The sequence below is a fragment of the Poromitra crassiceps genome (genome assembly GCF_964638095.1).
Source record: "Poromitra crassiceps genome assembly, chromosome: 3".
Taxonomy (NCBI): Eukaryota; Metazoa; Chordata; class Actinopteri; order Beryciformes; family Melamphaidae; genus Poromitra; species Poromitra crassiceps.
The window spans coordinates 28,298,880-28,316,274 of NC_139625.1; the positions used below are offsets into that span (position 1 = coordinate 28,298,880).

General features: G+C 44.0%; 1 protein-coding gene across 1 annotated transcript in view; it reads left to right on the forward strand.

The window, feature by feature from the left end:
- The window catches only part of tdrd9 (tudor domain containing 9), a gene marked incomplete at both ends in the record, with an annotated part of 51,049 nt that overhangs the window by 19,374 nt on the left and 14,280 nt on the right, over nucleotides 1–17,395 (forward strand). Inside the window, 13 exons of the mRNA XM_083632979.1 lie at nucleotides 721–801; nucleotides 883–1,047; nucleotides 1,140–1,246; nucleotides 1,918–2,040; nucleotides 2,458–2,542; nucleotides 2,659–2,716; nucleotides 2,812–2,916; nucleotides 10,423–10,520; nucleotides 10,649–10,780; nucleotides 11,285–11,447; nucleotides 11,576–11,639; nucleotides 17,105–17,168; nucleotides 17,262–17,306. Coding sequence (XP_083489105.1) covers nucleotides 721–801; nucleotides 883–1,047; nucleotides 1,140–1,246; nucleotides 1,918–2,040; nucleotides 2,458–2,542; nucleotides 2,659–2,716; nucleotides 2,812–2,916; nucleotides 10,423–10,520; nucleotides 10,649–10,780; nucleotides 11,285–11,447; nucleotides 11,576–11,639; nucleotides 17,105–17,168; nucleotides 17,262–17,306 — 1,290 coding nt within the window. The remainder of the gene's footprint in view (nucleotides 1–720; nucleotides 802–882; nucleotides 1,048–1,139; nucleotides 1,247–1,917; nucleotides 2,041–2,457; nucleotides 2,543–2,658; nucleotides 2,717–2,811; nucleotides 2,917–10,422; nucleotides 10,521–10,648; nucleotides 10,781–11,284; nucleotides 11,448–11,575; nucleotides 11,640–17,104; nucleotides 17,169–17,261; nucleotides 17,307–17,395) is intronic.

Sequence of the window (17,395 nt, forward strand, 5' to 3'; positions counted from 1 at the left end):
AACTCATCCTCCAGGCTGCGGGGAAGAAGCCCCTCACCATCCGCGTTGGTGCAACAGAAACGCGCAACATACAACAGCATCATCGAGTCAATGGATATCGCTTTGGCGTACTGTACCCAGCGAGACTAACCATTGATGGACAGCGGCGGAACAAGAGCTCAAAGTGAAACTGCCGAATATCTTTTGAGTTGGACTGGTCAATAGTACTGTGAGTAACTAAAATAAAAAAATAAAAAACGGAATTCTCTCTTCTTTAGCACTCTTTCTAACTATAAATCCACTTCTGTTTTAATTTCCTCTCTTGCCCTCTTTTAACCACACCGCGGACACTGTGTGCACTGTAAAAAAAACAAAAAATACCACAATGTGTGATTTTGTCTGGGGATTAGTGACCTGACTTTTGTTTTGTTGAAATGTTAATAAATGGGAGCTTCCCCAAACAGCCATCTATTTCCCGACAATCCCGAAGCCTTACATATGGTAATTAAACATCAAAACACCCGCGGCTTATAGTCCGGTGCGGCTTATAGAAGAAAAAAATAGTCACCTTTGAAGGTGCGGCTTATAGACCGGTGCGTCTTATAGTCCGGAATTTACGGTACTATTCTGTGCTGCTGCAGTGGCTCAGTTTCCCTGTGGGATCATCTAATCTTATCTACGGTAATTGTTCTTGACAACTTGGTCCTGAGTCAGCCATTCCTGTCTGTCTCTGTGTCCCAGGTTCACGAGCGGACTGAGGAGATGGACTTCCTCCTGCTGGTTGTCAGAAAACTCCTCCAGTCCAACTCTCGTTACGTCAAGGTACTCACAAGATCCGAATAAGGTTCCCTCCTCCGGCTTCTGGTAGTTGAACTCTCACTCACAGCGTCCGTGTTTTCCCAGATCATCCTCATGTCGGCCACCATAAACTGCAGAGAGTTTGCGGAGTACTTTGGCACCCTGGTTCGTGACACGATGAACCCAGCCTACATGTTTGAAGTGGAGGGGACCCCCTATGCCATTGAAGAGTTTTACCTTGATGACCTTAAGAGGCAGTTTCCATACATGGTAAGGAGAAGGTCATCATTACCTGATGCCGGTGATGTTATTTTCTATATTGCAAAGCCCAATAGTTGCTATGTGTGTGTCTATTTTGACAGGTGGAGTCTCTGTCACAGTCAGATGAGCCTTACATCTCAGTGGAGGAGTACAACCTGGCCATCAGCCTGATCCAGAGCTTTGATGAGCTGGAGGGCAAAGACCCGAGGTGAAGACTCCCAGTTTCTTTGAGCACTTAATGACTTAAAATAATCAGACACAGAATAGACCCTTTTCATAGCAACTGTTTTGGTGGTAAAGCAGTTGTAACCAATACGTTTGATAATGTTCCATTCCATTTAGGTGTTCCAGTTAGAGATGAAACGATATGAACATTTCATATCACGATTATAGTGACCAAAATGATCACAGTTATGAGTATTATCATGGTATTGTTAAAATGTGCTGAAAATGTTCAAAAAGTACTAATACACTCACGGAAATCATTTTACCAAGTTTTTTTATATTGAAAACTCAGACCCAAAAATGACATACACACTGAAATAATTTTTCCAAGGCTGCGCGTCTGCATCTGGGAGACGGTTGCCAACTTTGGTTGATGATGGACAGTGTTTTTCAAAGTGCTGTAATCACGGTACCACGGTTTTACTGATAATAATAAAAAATTGAAACGGTACGATTATGATCAGGAATTTTATCACGGTTATCATTCAAACGGTTATCATTTCATCCCTAGTTCCAGTGCTAGGCCCTCAATGTTATTGGTTACACCTGCTTTACTTCCTGCTCTACCACCTCAAAACGGTTGCTGTGAAAAGGGCCGATAGTCGCCATTTCATTGTGTGTGTGTGTGTGTGTGCGTGTGTGTGTGTGTGTCAGCAGCAGGGCAAAGAAAGAGGGTGGCATGACTTTCTCAGACAGAGGTAGTGTGCTGGTTTTCCTCCCTGGTATAAGGGAGATAGGCTACATGCAGGAGGCTTTGGGCAAGCTGGTCCGCAAAAGGTGAGCTTTTGAATTTGCCCTTTATTCTCTTGATCATGAATTGTACAATGTTGAGCACATTTGGGAGTGATTTAGGTTACAACCCTCTTCACAGCGGCAGCAGCCTTTTCTCATTGTCCTAGAGAGTGTTGAAATGTTATCGTGTTTTCAGTGTTCAGAGTACCAAGTGTGTGTTTTTCACTAATTGCATAGCAACAGCCGGATCCACAATCATTATTTCACAGAATAATCTGTTTAATGCATACTATCTAGAACAGTGGTGCCCAGTACACACAGAGGGTAATATACCTGTCACTTATGTGTGGTTTACTGGCTTACAGTTGGAATTAGAATTTCTGTTGTCCATTTTGTTTGTACATCACTTTATAGGCATGGTTATGTTAATACATTTATAGAGAATGTGCTGCTGTTGCTCAGATTGCAGGTGTATCCTCTCCACTCCTCTGTGACTCTGGAGGAACAGAACGGCGTGTTTCTGGTCCCTGTCCCTGGATACAGGAAGGTAAGAGCCCTTGACCACCTTCTGCCTTACAATGTGCCATCAGTGCTCATTGTACCTGTACTGATCATCTCTCAGTGCCCAGTGTACCTGTACTGATCATCTCTCCGTCTCCAAAGATCATCCTTTCCACCAACATCGCAGAGAGCTCTGTCACCGTTCCGGACGTCAAATATGGTAGTTGCTCTTTCCTCTGGTTGGTTTTATGTTTTCTCAGTGTGTGGTTTTACAAAATCACCATTGGTTAAACTCACAATGTTTATTTGTTACAGTGATTGACTTTTGCCGGACCCGTCACATGGTCTGTGACAAAGAGACGAACTACCAGTCCCTGCGTCTCACCTGGGCATCCAAGACCAACTGCAACCAGCGCAGAGGTACGACACCTTAAGGTCTCATTATAGTCGAGCGAGGCGGAGCTCCTTGAATCACGTGTGCACCTCGCGCCGGGGCAGATGCTTTTATAGTCAGAACGGCAGCCAAGTGATCAGCATGTGCAGCCCGTGAAAAGTCGCAATGAAACGCTATTATGTGCAGTACTGAGTGCGCTTTCACTCTCAAACGAACGTATATCAGCACATCAATGAATCACCAAACTTGTTTTTACTGAATAGCCGTTTCAGTTCTCAGCCCTGATAGCCTACTCTGTGCTGCTTTTAATCTCTCTCAACCATGCTCTCAACATAACACTAGGGGTGTCACGGTACATGTATTCGTCCCGTGAGTTTACGGTACGACCATCACGGTACATCGTTTCAGGTACATGAAACGACACGACGAATACGTCAAATCCAGAAGCACCTAAACGCTGTTTGAACGGCATTGAATTGAATTGAATTAAACGCCACAGAAGAAGACACACCAAAACAACACAAGGGCCATAGAAATCCGCGTTCACAGAATGGGACGTTTTGTGGCGATAAGCTGTTTTGCAAATTCTGTCAACATCAAGCCAACGAGGTAAGCTTGCCAATGTAACGTTACGTAGCCGCGACAAAGTCCTTTATAGTTGCGCGTTGCGGCTAAACATTACATAACACTGACAAAGCTGTTAACTTGTAAACAAGCAACATACATCGCGTGGGATGAGTGATGCGGTCAAGCAGACATCTGCGGATGCAGACAGGCAAGCTGCGGTGAGGAAGAGGCGATGACTCCTTGTCATGTTCCAATAATCCATTAGATGACCGAACGTAATCATATTATGCTAAACAAAACTCGCATCCAATAACGTTAAGGCACTGACAGGGTTCTTTCCCGTACTTACTGGGAAAGTGAAACCCACCCCGTTGTCTGTCAGACAGTGGGGGTATCTTTCAACAGGGTTTAGAAGTTTTTCTTCTTCTGCCGTTTTATTATGCCTCCGCCGGCGAAGCCAGGCCGAAGGCATTATGGATCCGGGTTGTCCGTCCGTACGTACGTACGTACGGCCGGCCGTACGTACGTCCGTACGGATGTTTGTTAACGCGATATCTGAGGAACGCCTTGACGGAATTTCATCAGATTCGCCTTAAACATTCACTTAGGCTCAAGGATGATCTGATTAGATTTTGGTGGTCAAAGGTCAAAGGTCAAGGTCACTGTGACCTCTCGAACGCCATTTTCAAGCTTGTTAACGCGATATCTGAGGAACGCCTTGACGGAATTTCTTCAGATTCGCCTTAAACATTCACTTAGGCTCAACGATGATCTGATTAGATTTTGGTGGTCAAAGGTCAAAGGTCAAGGTCACTGTGACCTCTCGAACGCCATTTTCGAGCTTGTTAACGCGATATCTGAGGAACGCCTGGACGGAATTTCATCAGATTCGCCTTAAACATTCACTTAGGCTCAAGGATGATCTGATTACATTTTGGTGGTCAAAGGTCAAAGGTCAAGGTCACTGTGACCTCTCGAACGCCATTTTCAAGCTTGTTAATGCGATATCTGAGGAACGCCTGGACGGAATTTCATCAGATTCGCCTTAAACATTCACTTAGGCTCAAGGATGATCTGATTAGATTTTGGTGGTCAAAGGTCAAAGGTCAAGGTCACTGTGACCTCTCGAACACCATTTTCAAGCTTGTTAACGCGATATCTGAGGAACGCCTGGACGGAATTTCATCAGATTCGCCTTAAACATTCACTTAGGCTCAAGGATGATCTGATTAGATTTTGGTGGTCAAAGGTCAAAGGTCAAGGTCACTGTGACCTCTCCAACGCCATTTTCAAGCTTGTTAACGCGATATCTGAGGAACGCCTGGACGGAATTTCATCACATTCACCTTAAACATTCAATTAGGCTCAAGGATGATCTGATTAGATTTTGGTGGTCAAAGGTCAAAGGTCAAGGTCACTGTGACCTCTCAAACGCCATTTTCAAGCTTGTTAACGCGATATCTGAGGAACGCCTGGACGGAATTTCATCAGATTCGCCTTAAACATTCACTTAGGCTCAAGGATGAACTGATTCCATTTTGGTTATCAAAGGTCAAAGGTCAAGGTCACAGTGACCTAACAAATGCCATTTTCAAGCTCGGTAACGCCATATCTCAGTAACACCTTGACTAAATTTCTTCACATTTGGCTCAAATATCCAATTCTGCAAAGAAACGCCTTGATGCAATTTCTTCCAATTTGGCTCCAACATCCACTTGGACTCAAGAATGAACTAATGGCGGAGGCATAAGTCCGCGTTGCGGTCGTTCTAGTTCTTCTTCTGCTGAACATGTAGGTATTTTGACGTTGACTAAAGAAACACTGCCGCCTAGTGGCCGCTTTTAGATAGGATTCCAAATTAGTGCTTACATCAAACGCAAATGCTACATAAAACAAATACAACAGGGGGAGGGGTTGGTGGGAGTATTAGGCTACTCCACACATGCGCTCTGTTTACAAACTTGTGTACAATAAAGATTTAAAGTGGGGGGAAATGCCTTTGCCCTGTCAAACAGCTGGAATACAGACATCTGAGAGGGAGGCGCACCCCACACTTTGAAAATCACTGCTCTAGAGTAAAACCTTTTTGTGTGGATTGCCTAGATCTTATTAAATAGTGGACATTTATTCATTCCCACATATTAGACACTATTTCTGATGGTAAAAATAGCGTAAAAAGCAGAATTCAGACATATTCAAAGGGAAAAAAACAGAATTTGGGATTTGTTGCTTTTTTCCCCCCGTTTTCGTACCATGCTGTATTCGTACCGAACCGTGACTCCAAAACCGAGGTACGTACCGAACCGTGAATTTTGTGTACCGTGACACCCCTACATAACACATTTGCTTGGTGAAATTACTAAAAACAAACAGTTGCAAATCAAAGTTTAGCCTACCACATGGGTCAAGAAATGTGGTGAAAACACAGCTCAGTGTTCAGGGCTCAGTGGCTCGAAAGCGTCCATGTTGGAGAGAAGCCGTGCAGAGGTCGCGCTGCTAGAAAAATCTTCAGGTACGCGCTGTGCAGCTGCGGGGGGGCGCGCCCAACACATTGACATCATTTGACGCTCGCGCCCCTCGCTCCTCCCCCACGCCTGGCGCCATAAAACAAGCTTTAGAGGGCTGACACACCAAAAACATTTGAAAGGACTCACGTCTGTCGTGGCCAAAAAGTTACACTTGAACACACCGCAAACATGACAGCCGACTGACAACTAGCACATACATTCTGCGCCGTGTGAGACCTCATTCACGAAACAAAGTAGCATTTGCCAACCATTTCGGTCATTTAAACAGTTTTGTAATACTTTTTTATTAGGGGTTCAAGCCCCGAAGGGGCTGAAACCCTATTGTTTTTCACCCGGTTTATTATTATTATTATTATTATTTTTCATCTGCCCCAACGCAAATTCCCGTGAGTTGGTAAATGGTAGAGACCTGACATTTGGCCCAATGACAGATATTGGTGGCAGGTAGCTGCTCAAGAAAGATTTTTCGAATCGGCCTGAAGGTGGCGCTATAATCCACGGTTTTATGTTAAAGGCCTTAACTTCCACGCCGTTGGTCCGATTTTCAAACTTTTTTTTCCAGATGTTCAGGTGGACCTGCTCTACAAATTTGCCATAAGGACCCTCAATGTCCGCCTGGAAAGTTTTTGAGATATTTGGAAAAGTTTGGAAAACACATTTTTTGCATCTCCTCCTAGACCGTTGGACCGATTTGCACCAGACTCGCAAGGAAGCATCTATGGAGCAAGCTCTACAATCGTGATTGGTGGATTTTTGAAAGCTACTTTAGTTTCGGAGATATTGATCGTTAAAGTTGAGAGGGGCGTGGCCTCACAGCTAAATTGTCCTCACTTCATGACCGATTAAGGAATCTTCACGAAACTTGCAGGAGGTCTTCGGAGACCATCCTAGACCATGTGTGTCAAATTTTGTGGAATTCGACCAAAAGGGGGCGCCATAAACGCCAGAAATGGGCGTGGCCTAACACAAAAAAGGCCGTAACTCTGCACCTGTTTGTCCAATGGTCGCGAAACTTGGCAGATATATCAAGGAGGATGTCCTAGTCAGAATCAGAAGCTTTGTCATCTGCGCAAGGCTTGAACCCCGCCCATCGCCGCTTGCGGCTATATTATGGTTTATTTTTTCTTTTCCTCTCTGCCTCATTGCAAATTCCCGTGAGTTGGTATACTGCAGAGACATGAGATTTGGCCCACTGACAGATATGGTTGGTTCCTAGATACTCCAGAAATATTTTGTGAATCGGCCTGATGGGGGCGCTATAATTAGGGGTTCAAATTTCAAACTTTGAAAGGCCATAACTTCCGCGCCGTTTGTCCGATTTTCAAACAACTTTTTTCCACACGTTCAGGTGATCCTGCTCTTCAAAGTACCCCCCAGTTTCCTCAAGGTCCGCCTGGAAAGTTTTTGAGATATTTGGAAAAGTTTGGAAAACACATTTTTTGCATCTCCTCCTAAACCGTTGGACCGATTTCCACCAGAATCGCCAGGAAGCATCTATGGAGCAAGCTCTACAATCGTGATTGGTGGATTTTTGAAATCTACTTTAGTTTCGGAGATATTGATCGTTAAAGTTGTGAGAGGGCGTGGCCTCACAGCTAAATTGTCATAACTTCATGACCGATTAAGGAATCTTCACGAAACTTGCAGGAGGTCTTCAGAGACCATCCTCGACCATGTGTGTCAAATTTTGTGCAATTCGACCAAAAGGGGGCGCCATAAACGCCGGAAATGGGCGTGGCTTAACATAAAAAAGGCTGTAACTCCACACCTGTTTGTCCATTGATCGCGAAACTTGTCAGATATATCAAGGAGGATGTCCTAGTCAGAATGAGAAGCTTTGTCATCTGCGCAAGGCTTGAACCCCGCCCATCGCCGCTTGCGGCTATATTTTATTTTTATTTTGCAATTTTCAAAACACCCAACACATAAAAACAACAACAACTCAGGAAAGGAAAATAAAGGGAAAAAGAGAAAAGAAATGGAAAGAAAAAACAACAACATAGATACACTCCAAAATTACAACGTAGTGCTACCAGCTGTAAATATATATATATATATATATATATATATATCAGAGGAGGTTTTTCCAGTGAGGCATAGGAGGATGGTCCTCCTCTATTAGATTGGGGATTTTATATAAAAAAAATATATATTAAAAAAATATATTTTTTATTTTTATTTTTATATTTTTCATTTTTCATATTTTTTTTTATAATAAAATATCAATCAAATGTGTTTTTTCTTATGTGCAGACGCTCATTTTTTCATTCATTATATAGCTCCATGCAGACGAGTCACTCTGGCCCTGGTCCCAGCATGGGGGAGGGGATTAAAAAACACCCGCCCTGTGGGCTTGATTTATTTGGTAATTTATCTAATGAAAAAATAAGATTGGTTGAAAAAGACTGGCAATTCACAGAAAACAGTGAGAGTGATGTGTTTTCCAACGAATCAGATTGAGGAGGAGGGGAGCTCTCCCTTAGCCCGTGAAACCAGGTGAAACCCTAATTGGTTGTTGTTTGATTGATAGATTGCTTGACATTGATTGACATTCTGTATTGTCCAATGCTGAATACGTCTGAAAATCGGCAACGTTGTTCCACTGGCTGGTCTGTGGTCACGCTGAATCAAGGAGGTGAAATCCACTGCTTGACCTGACAGGAAGGATTTACTGAGACAGTAGCAGCATATCATATTTCCCTCTTATTTTTATTTACTTTTTTATCAATCAGTAAGTGTTCACAAGCCAGACAGTCGTTGATATTGGATTACCACCAAAACGAGTTTCGAGTTGCGGGGAGACTTGAGCTGCGCGATACGGGCTTTTTGCAATGTCAGAAAACTGGAATATTTGCAACGTCTCGACTGCAGCGTTTCCCCTACAGACAGCACGGATATTCAAGTAAGTCAATTGATTTCAAGTTATCCGAACCTTCTATTAAATTCGGCGTGGAAATGGTTCACCAGCAGCGTTACTTTTGTCGTATTGATGAAGTTTCATCCTGTAATTTCTTATACTAAAACCCGCGAAGCTTAAATTCACACATTTTTTAACTGAATTTGGCCTGTAAATCGATAGCTGACAGCGGGCTCAATTTTAAAGCTTGAGTGGTGATCTTTATATCATATGAAAGTAGAAGAAATAAGGAATCGATTGGGATGAAGCATGTCAACCTAGGATGTCGGGAAGGGGGGGTAAATAACGCTCCAAAGTTGATAACTAAATGAGTAGTGCAGCACTGTGCACAGGAAGACACACTCTCGTTCCAGATGCAATTAAGTGTAATTTAACGCTATTTGACAACAGTTTCGGCCATAGACTTTGTCAAGTATCATACAAACAGTGCAAGACAGCCATTATAAAGACAGGTTAGCTGATTGAATGGACAACACCTGTCTTGTGAAAGCACACCTGAGTGTGAGACATCATAGGATGAATCAAAACATTGATGTCACAGGTAGGCTGTATACCATAATATATCATGAATCTATGTGAATAAATAGATTTATATAAATAGTAATCACAGCCTAATGCATAGAGATAAATCCTGAAACCTTCTCGCAACAGTTCTAGCCTAAGCCAGTGGTTTTCAAAGTGGGGTCCCCACCAAAAAGGGGGGATAATCTATTTTCACTATAATTCCATGCCATCCATAAGTAACACAATCTAAGATAGTGTAGAAGTGAGTAACTAGGCTAATTATAACCATAACAGCACAAATAATTGACAAAAATCTCGAAATAAATATACAGTATTTACTCTGAGAAATTAAATAATGAGAAAAGGAACAATTATTGATGGTTAAAACTGAATAATGACATCACAACAGTCTAATCCTAATGCTAATTTAAAATGAGATTTGGGCATTTTGGGCAAAAACTGCTTGTGGGTGAGAGTATCAGCAGCAGAGCACACGTCATATTTTCCCTGGGACCGCCTCAGGTGCCAGGTGCTGTTCCGTCCTGTAGTCCTCTCACTGGGTGCTAATGCAATGCTCCTCACTGGGTGGAAAGCTAAGAGGCTTGACAGCATGGGAAACATGGCAAATACACACACACACATGCGCGCGCACACGTGAAAAAAAAAAGCCCAGATTTTTTTCGGCGGCGACCTTTGGTCGCCGCACTAGCTTCCTCCCCTGTTTCCAAGCTCACCAGCCACCACTGATATATATATATATATATATATATATATATATGCACCCTCATAGATCACTGCGGGGTCACGCCCACTGAGTGGCAGCATTAACGTTCAGCCTACATGCAGTAATCAGCCTAGATAAATGACCCCTGCTGCTCCAATCAACAGGCAGGAACCTGCTGAATGTTTTGCCATTCAGTCTCAATTGAGGGGGCGTGTTCTGGTGGGAAAGTGACATCAATGTGCAATACCCTCTATTAACTTCTGTCCTCTCCCTCTTTCCCCGTCTCTATCAGGTAGGGCAGGGCGAGTGTCTAAGGGCTTCAATTACCGGCTGGTTACCAAAGAATTCTGGAAGAACGAGATCCCGGAATATATGACCCCCGAGATGCTGGTAAGAAAATAAGCCGATGACCGGAGATTTTCCAGAAGAAGCACTTATTGATGTATGTAGTGACTGTAAAGCCGCTTTGACGCCACCTCTGATACTGATCGGTGCTCTGCTATTTGCCTTCCTCTCAGTGTGCCCCCCTGGCCACCATCATGCTGAAGGTGAAGCTGCTGGACATGGGAGACCCCCGTGCCCTCCTGTCCACGGCCCTCTCACCCCCCAATCTCAGCGACATAGTGAGGACCGTGCTCCAACTCAAAGAGGTCCTGCAACACTGAAGATTGATGAAACACTCCCCCCCCCCTTAACCCCCACCACCAAGAGTGGCATTAATGTCAACCTCGCTGCTCAAGTAGTGATAAGTGTGCTGTAATGATGAGTGTTAGGTACACTCTGTCACAGTGCATTAGAGAGATGGTGACCTGTAGTGCTGTGTCAGGAGCTTTGTCAGGCAGTGTTAGCACTGTCACTAGGTTTGCAAGTCTGTTAGGTGACAGTAATGGAGGGCGGTGTTGTGTCGGGGTGTGGTAAAGGAAACAGGGACAGTTCCTTCATGAAATGTTGGTGTGGTCAGATGTCTTCTTAGTCATTTATGTGCCCAAATATTGGTTTCATACATAATGAGTTGAGGTATTAGGATTTTAATATGTGTGAATAATAACAAGAAAGCCTTGCGAAGTCAGACTATAAAATACATTTCAATTAATAGATTAGAAAAATGAAAACTTCCCATCGTCTTTACACTGGATGGATGTTTCATTCTGTAGATGGGTGCGCTGTCTGTGTCAAACAAGGGCAAATTTCAAAATGAGGATGGTGACCTGACATTCCTGGGCCTGGTGCTGGCTCATCTCCCGGTGGACCTGCACCTAGGAAAGATGATTGTGCTGGGCCATGTGTTTGGCTGTCTGGACGAGTGCCTCATCATCGGTCAGTCGGTCATCCTGTTATTGAAACTGGGCCTCAATCACTGGGCATGCATGTTTCTACTTCCAGAGACTCAACTCTGTGCACGTGTTTGCATGTAAAGCATAACAACTCTTCTAATATCTCTCCAGCTGCCACGCACTCTCTGAAGAGCTTCTTTGCCATCCCATCCCTGCAGCAGCTGGCAGGCTACAGGTGAGTCACACCCAGCAGTTTCACTGACTCAGTCATGTGCTATTTTCACTTTGGTAAAACAGTGCATCTCGTCCCCCCCCCCACCCCCCCGATTTTTTATCCCATTTTTAACCCCCATTAGTGCTAATTCAATTTATTTATCCTGGTTGCTACTCCACCCTCTGCCGATATGGGGAGAGCCAAAACTGGCTCCATGCTTCCTCCGAGACATAGGCAGTTAGCCAGCCGCTTCTTTTCACCTGACAGGGGAAGCTTCCCAGGGGGTTTGGTTACCACCAGCAACATTCAGGCTCTTTCCCCAGGCTCTCATATTGATAATTTTTATGTCCCGCCACCATGGTACATGCCGGTGTGGGGGACATTATGTTGCCATGGTACATGCTGGTGTTGGGGACATTATGTTGACATGGTACATGCTGGTGTTGGGGACATTATGTTGACATGGTACATGCCGGTGTGGGGGACATTATGTTGCCATGGTACATGCTGGTGTGGGGGACATTATGTTGCCATGGTACATGCTGGTGTTGGGGACATTATGTTGACATGGTACTAGCCTCAACGCGAGACTCAATCAGTCATTCTTCCTTCTTTCGTCTCGGATTGCGCGGCCCCTATATCCACTGGGAGGTCGGCTCAAATGGCTGCATGCGATATACAGGCTATCAATCACAATAAAACTGTACCTACCTCTGACACAATGTTGTTATCCAACTCGACGGGGCCATGGTACTCCAAAATATTCCGCAGTTTCCAATACCGAGCCATTATTCACATGCTGGAGCCGATGCTCAAAATTGTAAACTGCAGTACACCACCAAACCACTGAGCACAGAACGATACATCCGGCGCTGTGGAGCAGTTGAAACCCAAAATGACACAGCCGAAAAAGGCTGTGTCTGAGCTAAAAACGTTGGCATATTTATATGTTGCCATGGTACATGCCGGTGTGGAGACATTATGTTGCCATGGTACATGCCGGTGTGGGGACATTATGTTGCCATGGTACATGCCGGTGTGGGGACATTATGTTGCCATGGTACATGCCGGTGTGGGGACTTGATTTTGATTTGATTTGATTTGATTTGATTTGATTCGGCAATTGAAAAGCAATACAAAATACATCATAGCTTTAAAAATTGACAAGGATAAGCACAATAAAGTCTCAGACTTATTTCCATTGTGGTCCTTGATCTTGTGGCAGAGAAGAAGAAGAAGATGGCGGCAGTCTGAATGGCTAGGCCGTCACAGACAGTAAAAACTGACCAATAATTAATAATTACAATTACAAACGATAAATATGCACATATTTCGATGAAAAACACTAGTAAAAAGCAAGGAAATTCAGCAACAATGACAGCGACAACTCGGCTGCAATAACAACAACAATAACAACAACAGTAGGCTACTTTGCTTAGGCATTTACATTGGCCAAAAGCCATGGACATTATGTTGCCATGGTACATGCCAGTGTGGGGGACATTATGTTGCCATGGTACATGCCGGTGTGGGGACATTATGTTGCCATGGTGGCGTATGTCTGTCTGTCTGTGTATAGAATCACTGTTCTGAACACAATAATTCAAGGATAATACATGACAGAAACGTCATACTTACACCACAAGTTCCCCCTATAGAGTAGATTATCTGATTAGATCTCTCCGCATAAATGATATATTATTGAGAAATAACGAATTTTCTTGAAATTACTATTGTTAACTATAACTCCTTAAAGTCCCTGGAAACCAAAATCCACAAAAACGTTCTAACTATGTTATTTAGTGTCTTATGTTAGTAATTATATGCCTCCGAAATTATTATGCATTACTTTCAACCCAAAGCCTTAAAATCGACACTTTTCTACAAGATTCTACAAGATACTTCCTCATTGAAGAGAGCAGTGCGCGAGGTGCTAAAATGCAGGAGCTTATGACGTCATAAGCTCTATATAACCTTTGTACACGCACGCAACACGCAGTCCCGCACATTCTGCCTCCATCTCTCTTCAGAGTTCTAGTGGTCCCACACCTTTTTGCAGCTAGCTAACTACGCATTGCATCAACACAAAGGCTCTTTTAAGAACCAACATCTATCTATCTATCTATCTATCTATCTATCTATCTGTCTGCGAGTTTATCGCCGGCGGTGTGTTGGAACCTTGAGAGGGAGAGCTCTCTCCTCTGCCTGCTGCGGCGCTGCTGTCTGTGTGTGTGTGTGTGTGTGTGTGTGTGTGTGTGTGTGTGTGTGTGTGTGTGCGCGCGTGCGTGCGTGCAGACAGATAGACAGATGACCGTCAGTCAGTACGCTATGCGCTGCGTGGAGCAACCATAGGGAGCAACGCGCGAACACGCACACACACACACACACTTTATTTCCTTCTTATCTCTCTCTCTCCTCTCTCCCTCTCGGAGCAGAGGAGAGAGGTCTGAGATACGTGCACATCATGAAACGCTCGGCGGCATGTGAAAGCCGCTTTGAGCTGCATCTTGATAGGCTGTCTTGCTCTATTTCCGTGTCTGATTGGTCCATTTCAACCTCGCGCCCCTTGCCGCTGGAACCGCCCAGCGTTTCGTTGTCGCAGACTAGCCCCCTCGCCCCCTCCCCTGCTCCTCTCGCGCTTGAGAATTGTGGACACGCCCACACAGTCCGCGGGAAAAAGGACACTCTAAAATCGAATAGATTCTCATTACTTTTGCCATGAGTGTCAAACCTAAATTTATATACTTTGCGACGTTCATCATCGTTCAAATTTGGCTGGTGGCTTATTAACATAGGGTCCTGTGATGTGATGAACTCAAAATGCTAAATACCGTAAAATACCAATTAGAAGCCGACTTCCAAATTGCCGCGGGTCCCATATATAAGCGGGGTCTGGATACATATTTTGTACATAAAAGCAGGTCCCAATTTGACGCCCGGTTAGTTTTTTCAATGTTTTCTTTTTATCTTTGCGACATCCTGTTGAATGCATCTCCCAAACACAACGAAGAAGGAAAATCGGATGAAGAAGACGAACAACGAGGAAACGGGAACAACGAGGAAAAAAAACACATGCACGAAACTTGCTGATCAAAATTCGTTTTCCGTCAACATCTGATGATTCTGAAAATTGTGTAGGCATTTCCTGAAGATTTTTATACACTAAAACCGACATCTCTGGTGTAATAATTATTTTGAGAAATGTGCCTATATGGTATGTTTCCCTGCCAGCGGGCATAGAAGTCGGCTTCTAATTGGTATTTCACCGCACACTGCAGCGGAGGGGGCAGCGCATGCAGCCAGCGGAGGAGGCAGCGCATGCAACAAATAATCTGCTCACATGATGATCATGTTCTCTCACCTTCAGCGGAGAAAGTTTAGTGGTAAATACCGGTAGGTCACAGTTCAGCTCAAATTTTATTTGATTTCATGTACAGGCCAGAACTGGCATGCAATCTGCTCTGCTGCGCTGAGAGGGAGGCGCGGCTCTCCCCATAGACAAGCAATCGTGTGGGGGGCTGTAGCCAACTCATTAAAATAAATGGTTTAAATAAACAATTTCATACTATTTACAATCTTTTCTGAGCAATATTTTTGTACAAAAATAATTAAAGCAGGTCCCAAACTGCCGCAGGTCCCATATTGACGCGGGGTCTGGCTACATATTTTGTCAATTAACGCCCGGGCTAATAATTGGTATTTTACGGTAATAAAGAAATATTTCTGGTTTCCAGGGACTTTAATGCTTTAAAATATGAAGTTCATATTAATACCACCCATGTGTTATGTGAAGACAATTAACACGTTCAGTGCCAGCGACGCCATATGGCGTCATTAGAAATTTACCGTACAGTGCCAGCGACGCCAAATGGCGTCATAACTCCAAATTGTTTTTTTGACGGGGGGGTGTCGATCTAAGCTTCTTACGTCGCCTCTAACAATATTGTAGCTATTGGAGGTCGATAACCTATTTTACAAACCCATTAGGTGGCGACAGCACTCTCCTGATCAGAGAAAAAGGAGCCAAACACACAGAAATAGTCACTGGGGAAAATGAGGAAATCGCATCGCATCCGTCCGTATGCATCGACGTGCCTCCATAAACGAGCACAACGCCAGCTGTGCCCCCAGCAGCAGCATCCGCTGTCACAACTGAGCACCTCCATGTACGCTGCAACAGCACATTCACATAATCAGCCTTATTATTCCGAACTGGAAGCATGCCAGCCCGTGACAAACACACGCGGAACCAAAAAGCTGAATGTCGCGCACCATTCCCTGTGTGTGCGCAGCAAACTCAGCAGAGACTGAGAGCCACCAGACACATAAGACACACCCAGGAGGCGTGTGCAGTTGAGGGGGGGGGGGGGGGAGCACGCAGAGCAGCAGAGCAGCATACACTTCACCCAGACAGACCCAGACATCAGAAAATTAGCTTCAGAGTCAGTGATGTGCTTGAAATGTTTAATTTCACAAAAGGCTCATTATCTCAGCTCGTAGAAAAAAAGGGATGTTTTTGCTTCAATCAAGCTATCTTCTCCGGCTCATAACTAAAGAACGGAAAATGGGATCAATAAACTTTTTTTTGCAGGTGATAGAAGAGAGTCTCATCGTTATTTGTGCGTGTTCAGTGTTTACATAGTAATTATTAAAAAAATTATATGACTGTTTTAAAATGCATTGCGGCCTATGTGGCACAGCAAGCAACCTTTTGCCCAAGGGCCGTGGCACTCAAAGTGTTAAAGGAGAATTTCGGTTTATTTGAACCTGGAGCCCTCTCCTCACATTAATTATTATCTGACGACTCACCCAGTGTTCTCCGTTGCGATTTTGAGCCTCCTAGGCGTTGTTGTGAGGTAAATAGTGTCCAAGCCAGTCCTTAATCGGCGCTGCATGAAACCTTGACTCTCGTCAAGTCACGCGAGACTTTCCTGCTGCGTGACTTGACGAGAGTTGGTGACACAGACCCCGAATGAGGATATGAGATCCCTGGTAAACACTACTGGAAACAGCCCGGGGGTGATTAGCATTCTGATGTTTCTTTAGGGATCATATAATGACGATATGGGTAGAAAACGGGAAGAAAACTGTCTATTTACATGGAGTAACAGCACGCTGCCATCTGGCCCCGATGCAGCGCCATTCAAGGACTGGCTTGGACACTATTTACCTCACAACAACGCCTAGGAGGCTCAAAATCGCAACGGAGAACACTGGGTGAGTCGTCAGATAATAATTAATGTGACGAGAGGGCTCCAGGTTCAAATAAACCGAAATTCTCCTTTAACATTGATGTCTGTTAATTAGTAGTATTATGTTAATTTGTTAATGAATTAGCTAAATGTTCTCATTAGCATAGACATGGTTATGTTTAATATATCATGATGAGGACCGGACATAATACAGTATGATATATAATTTCAGCTCCAGAATGCCACCATTTATGGTTTGTTTTTCTGTTGTCTAATGAATGTTTGAATTTCCAGGAGCAAGCTGGCCTTTGCCCGTGGCACCCCAAGTGATGCGATTGCTTTTGTCAATGCCTTCAAGGTAATCATGCTAAGTTGAGTTGTTTGAGGACTTTACATATTAGCCTAATAGTTGTTGTTTACAACTCCCTTTCCTGTTGTCTCTTACCATTAGGCGTGGCACTCCTCCAAGAAAAAAGGACAGCTGAGACACCCAAAGGTAAGGAAAAACAACAATCAACACATGAGCTCCTTGTAAAAGCACATGCTTAAAACTTGGACAGTGCATTTTCAGAGGTGGAAAGAAAT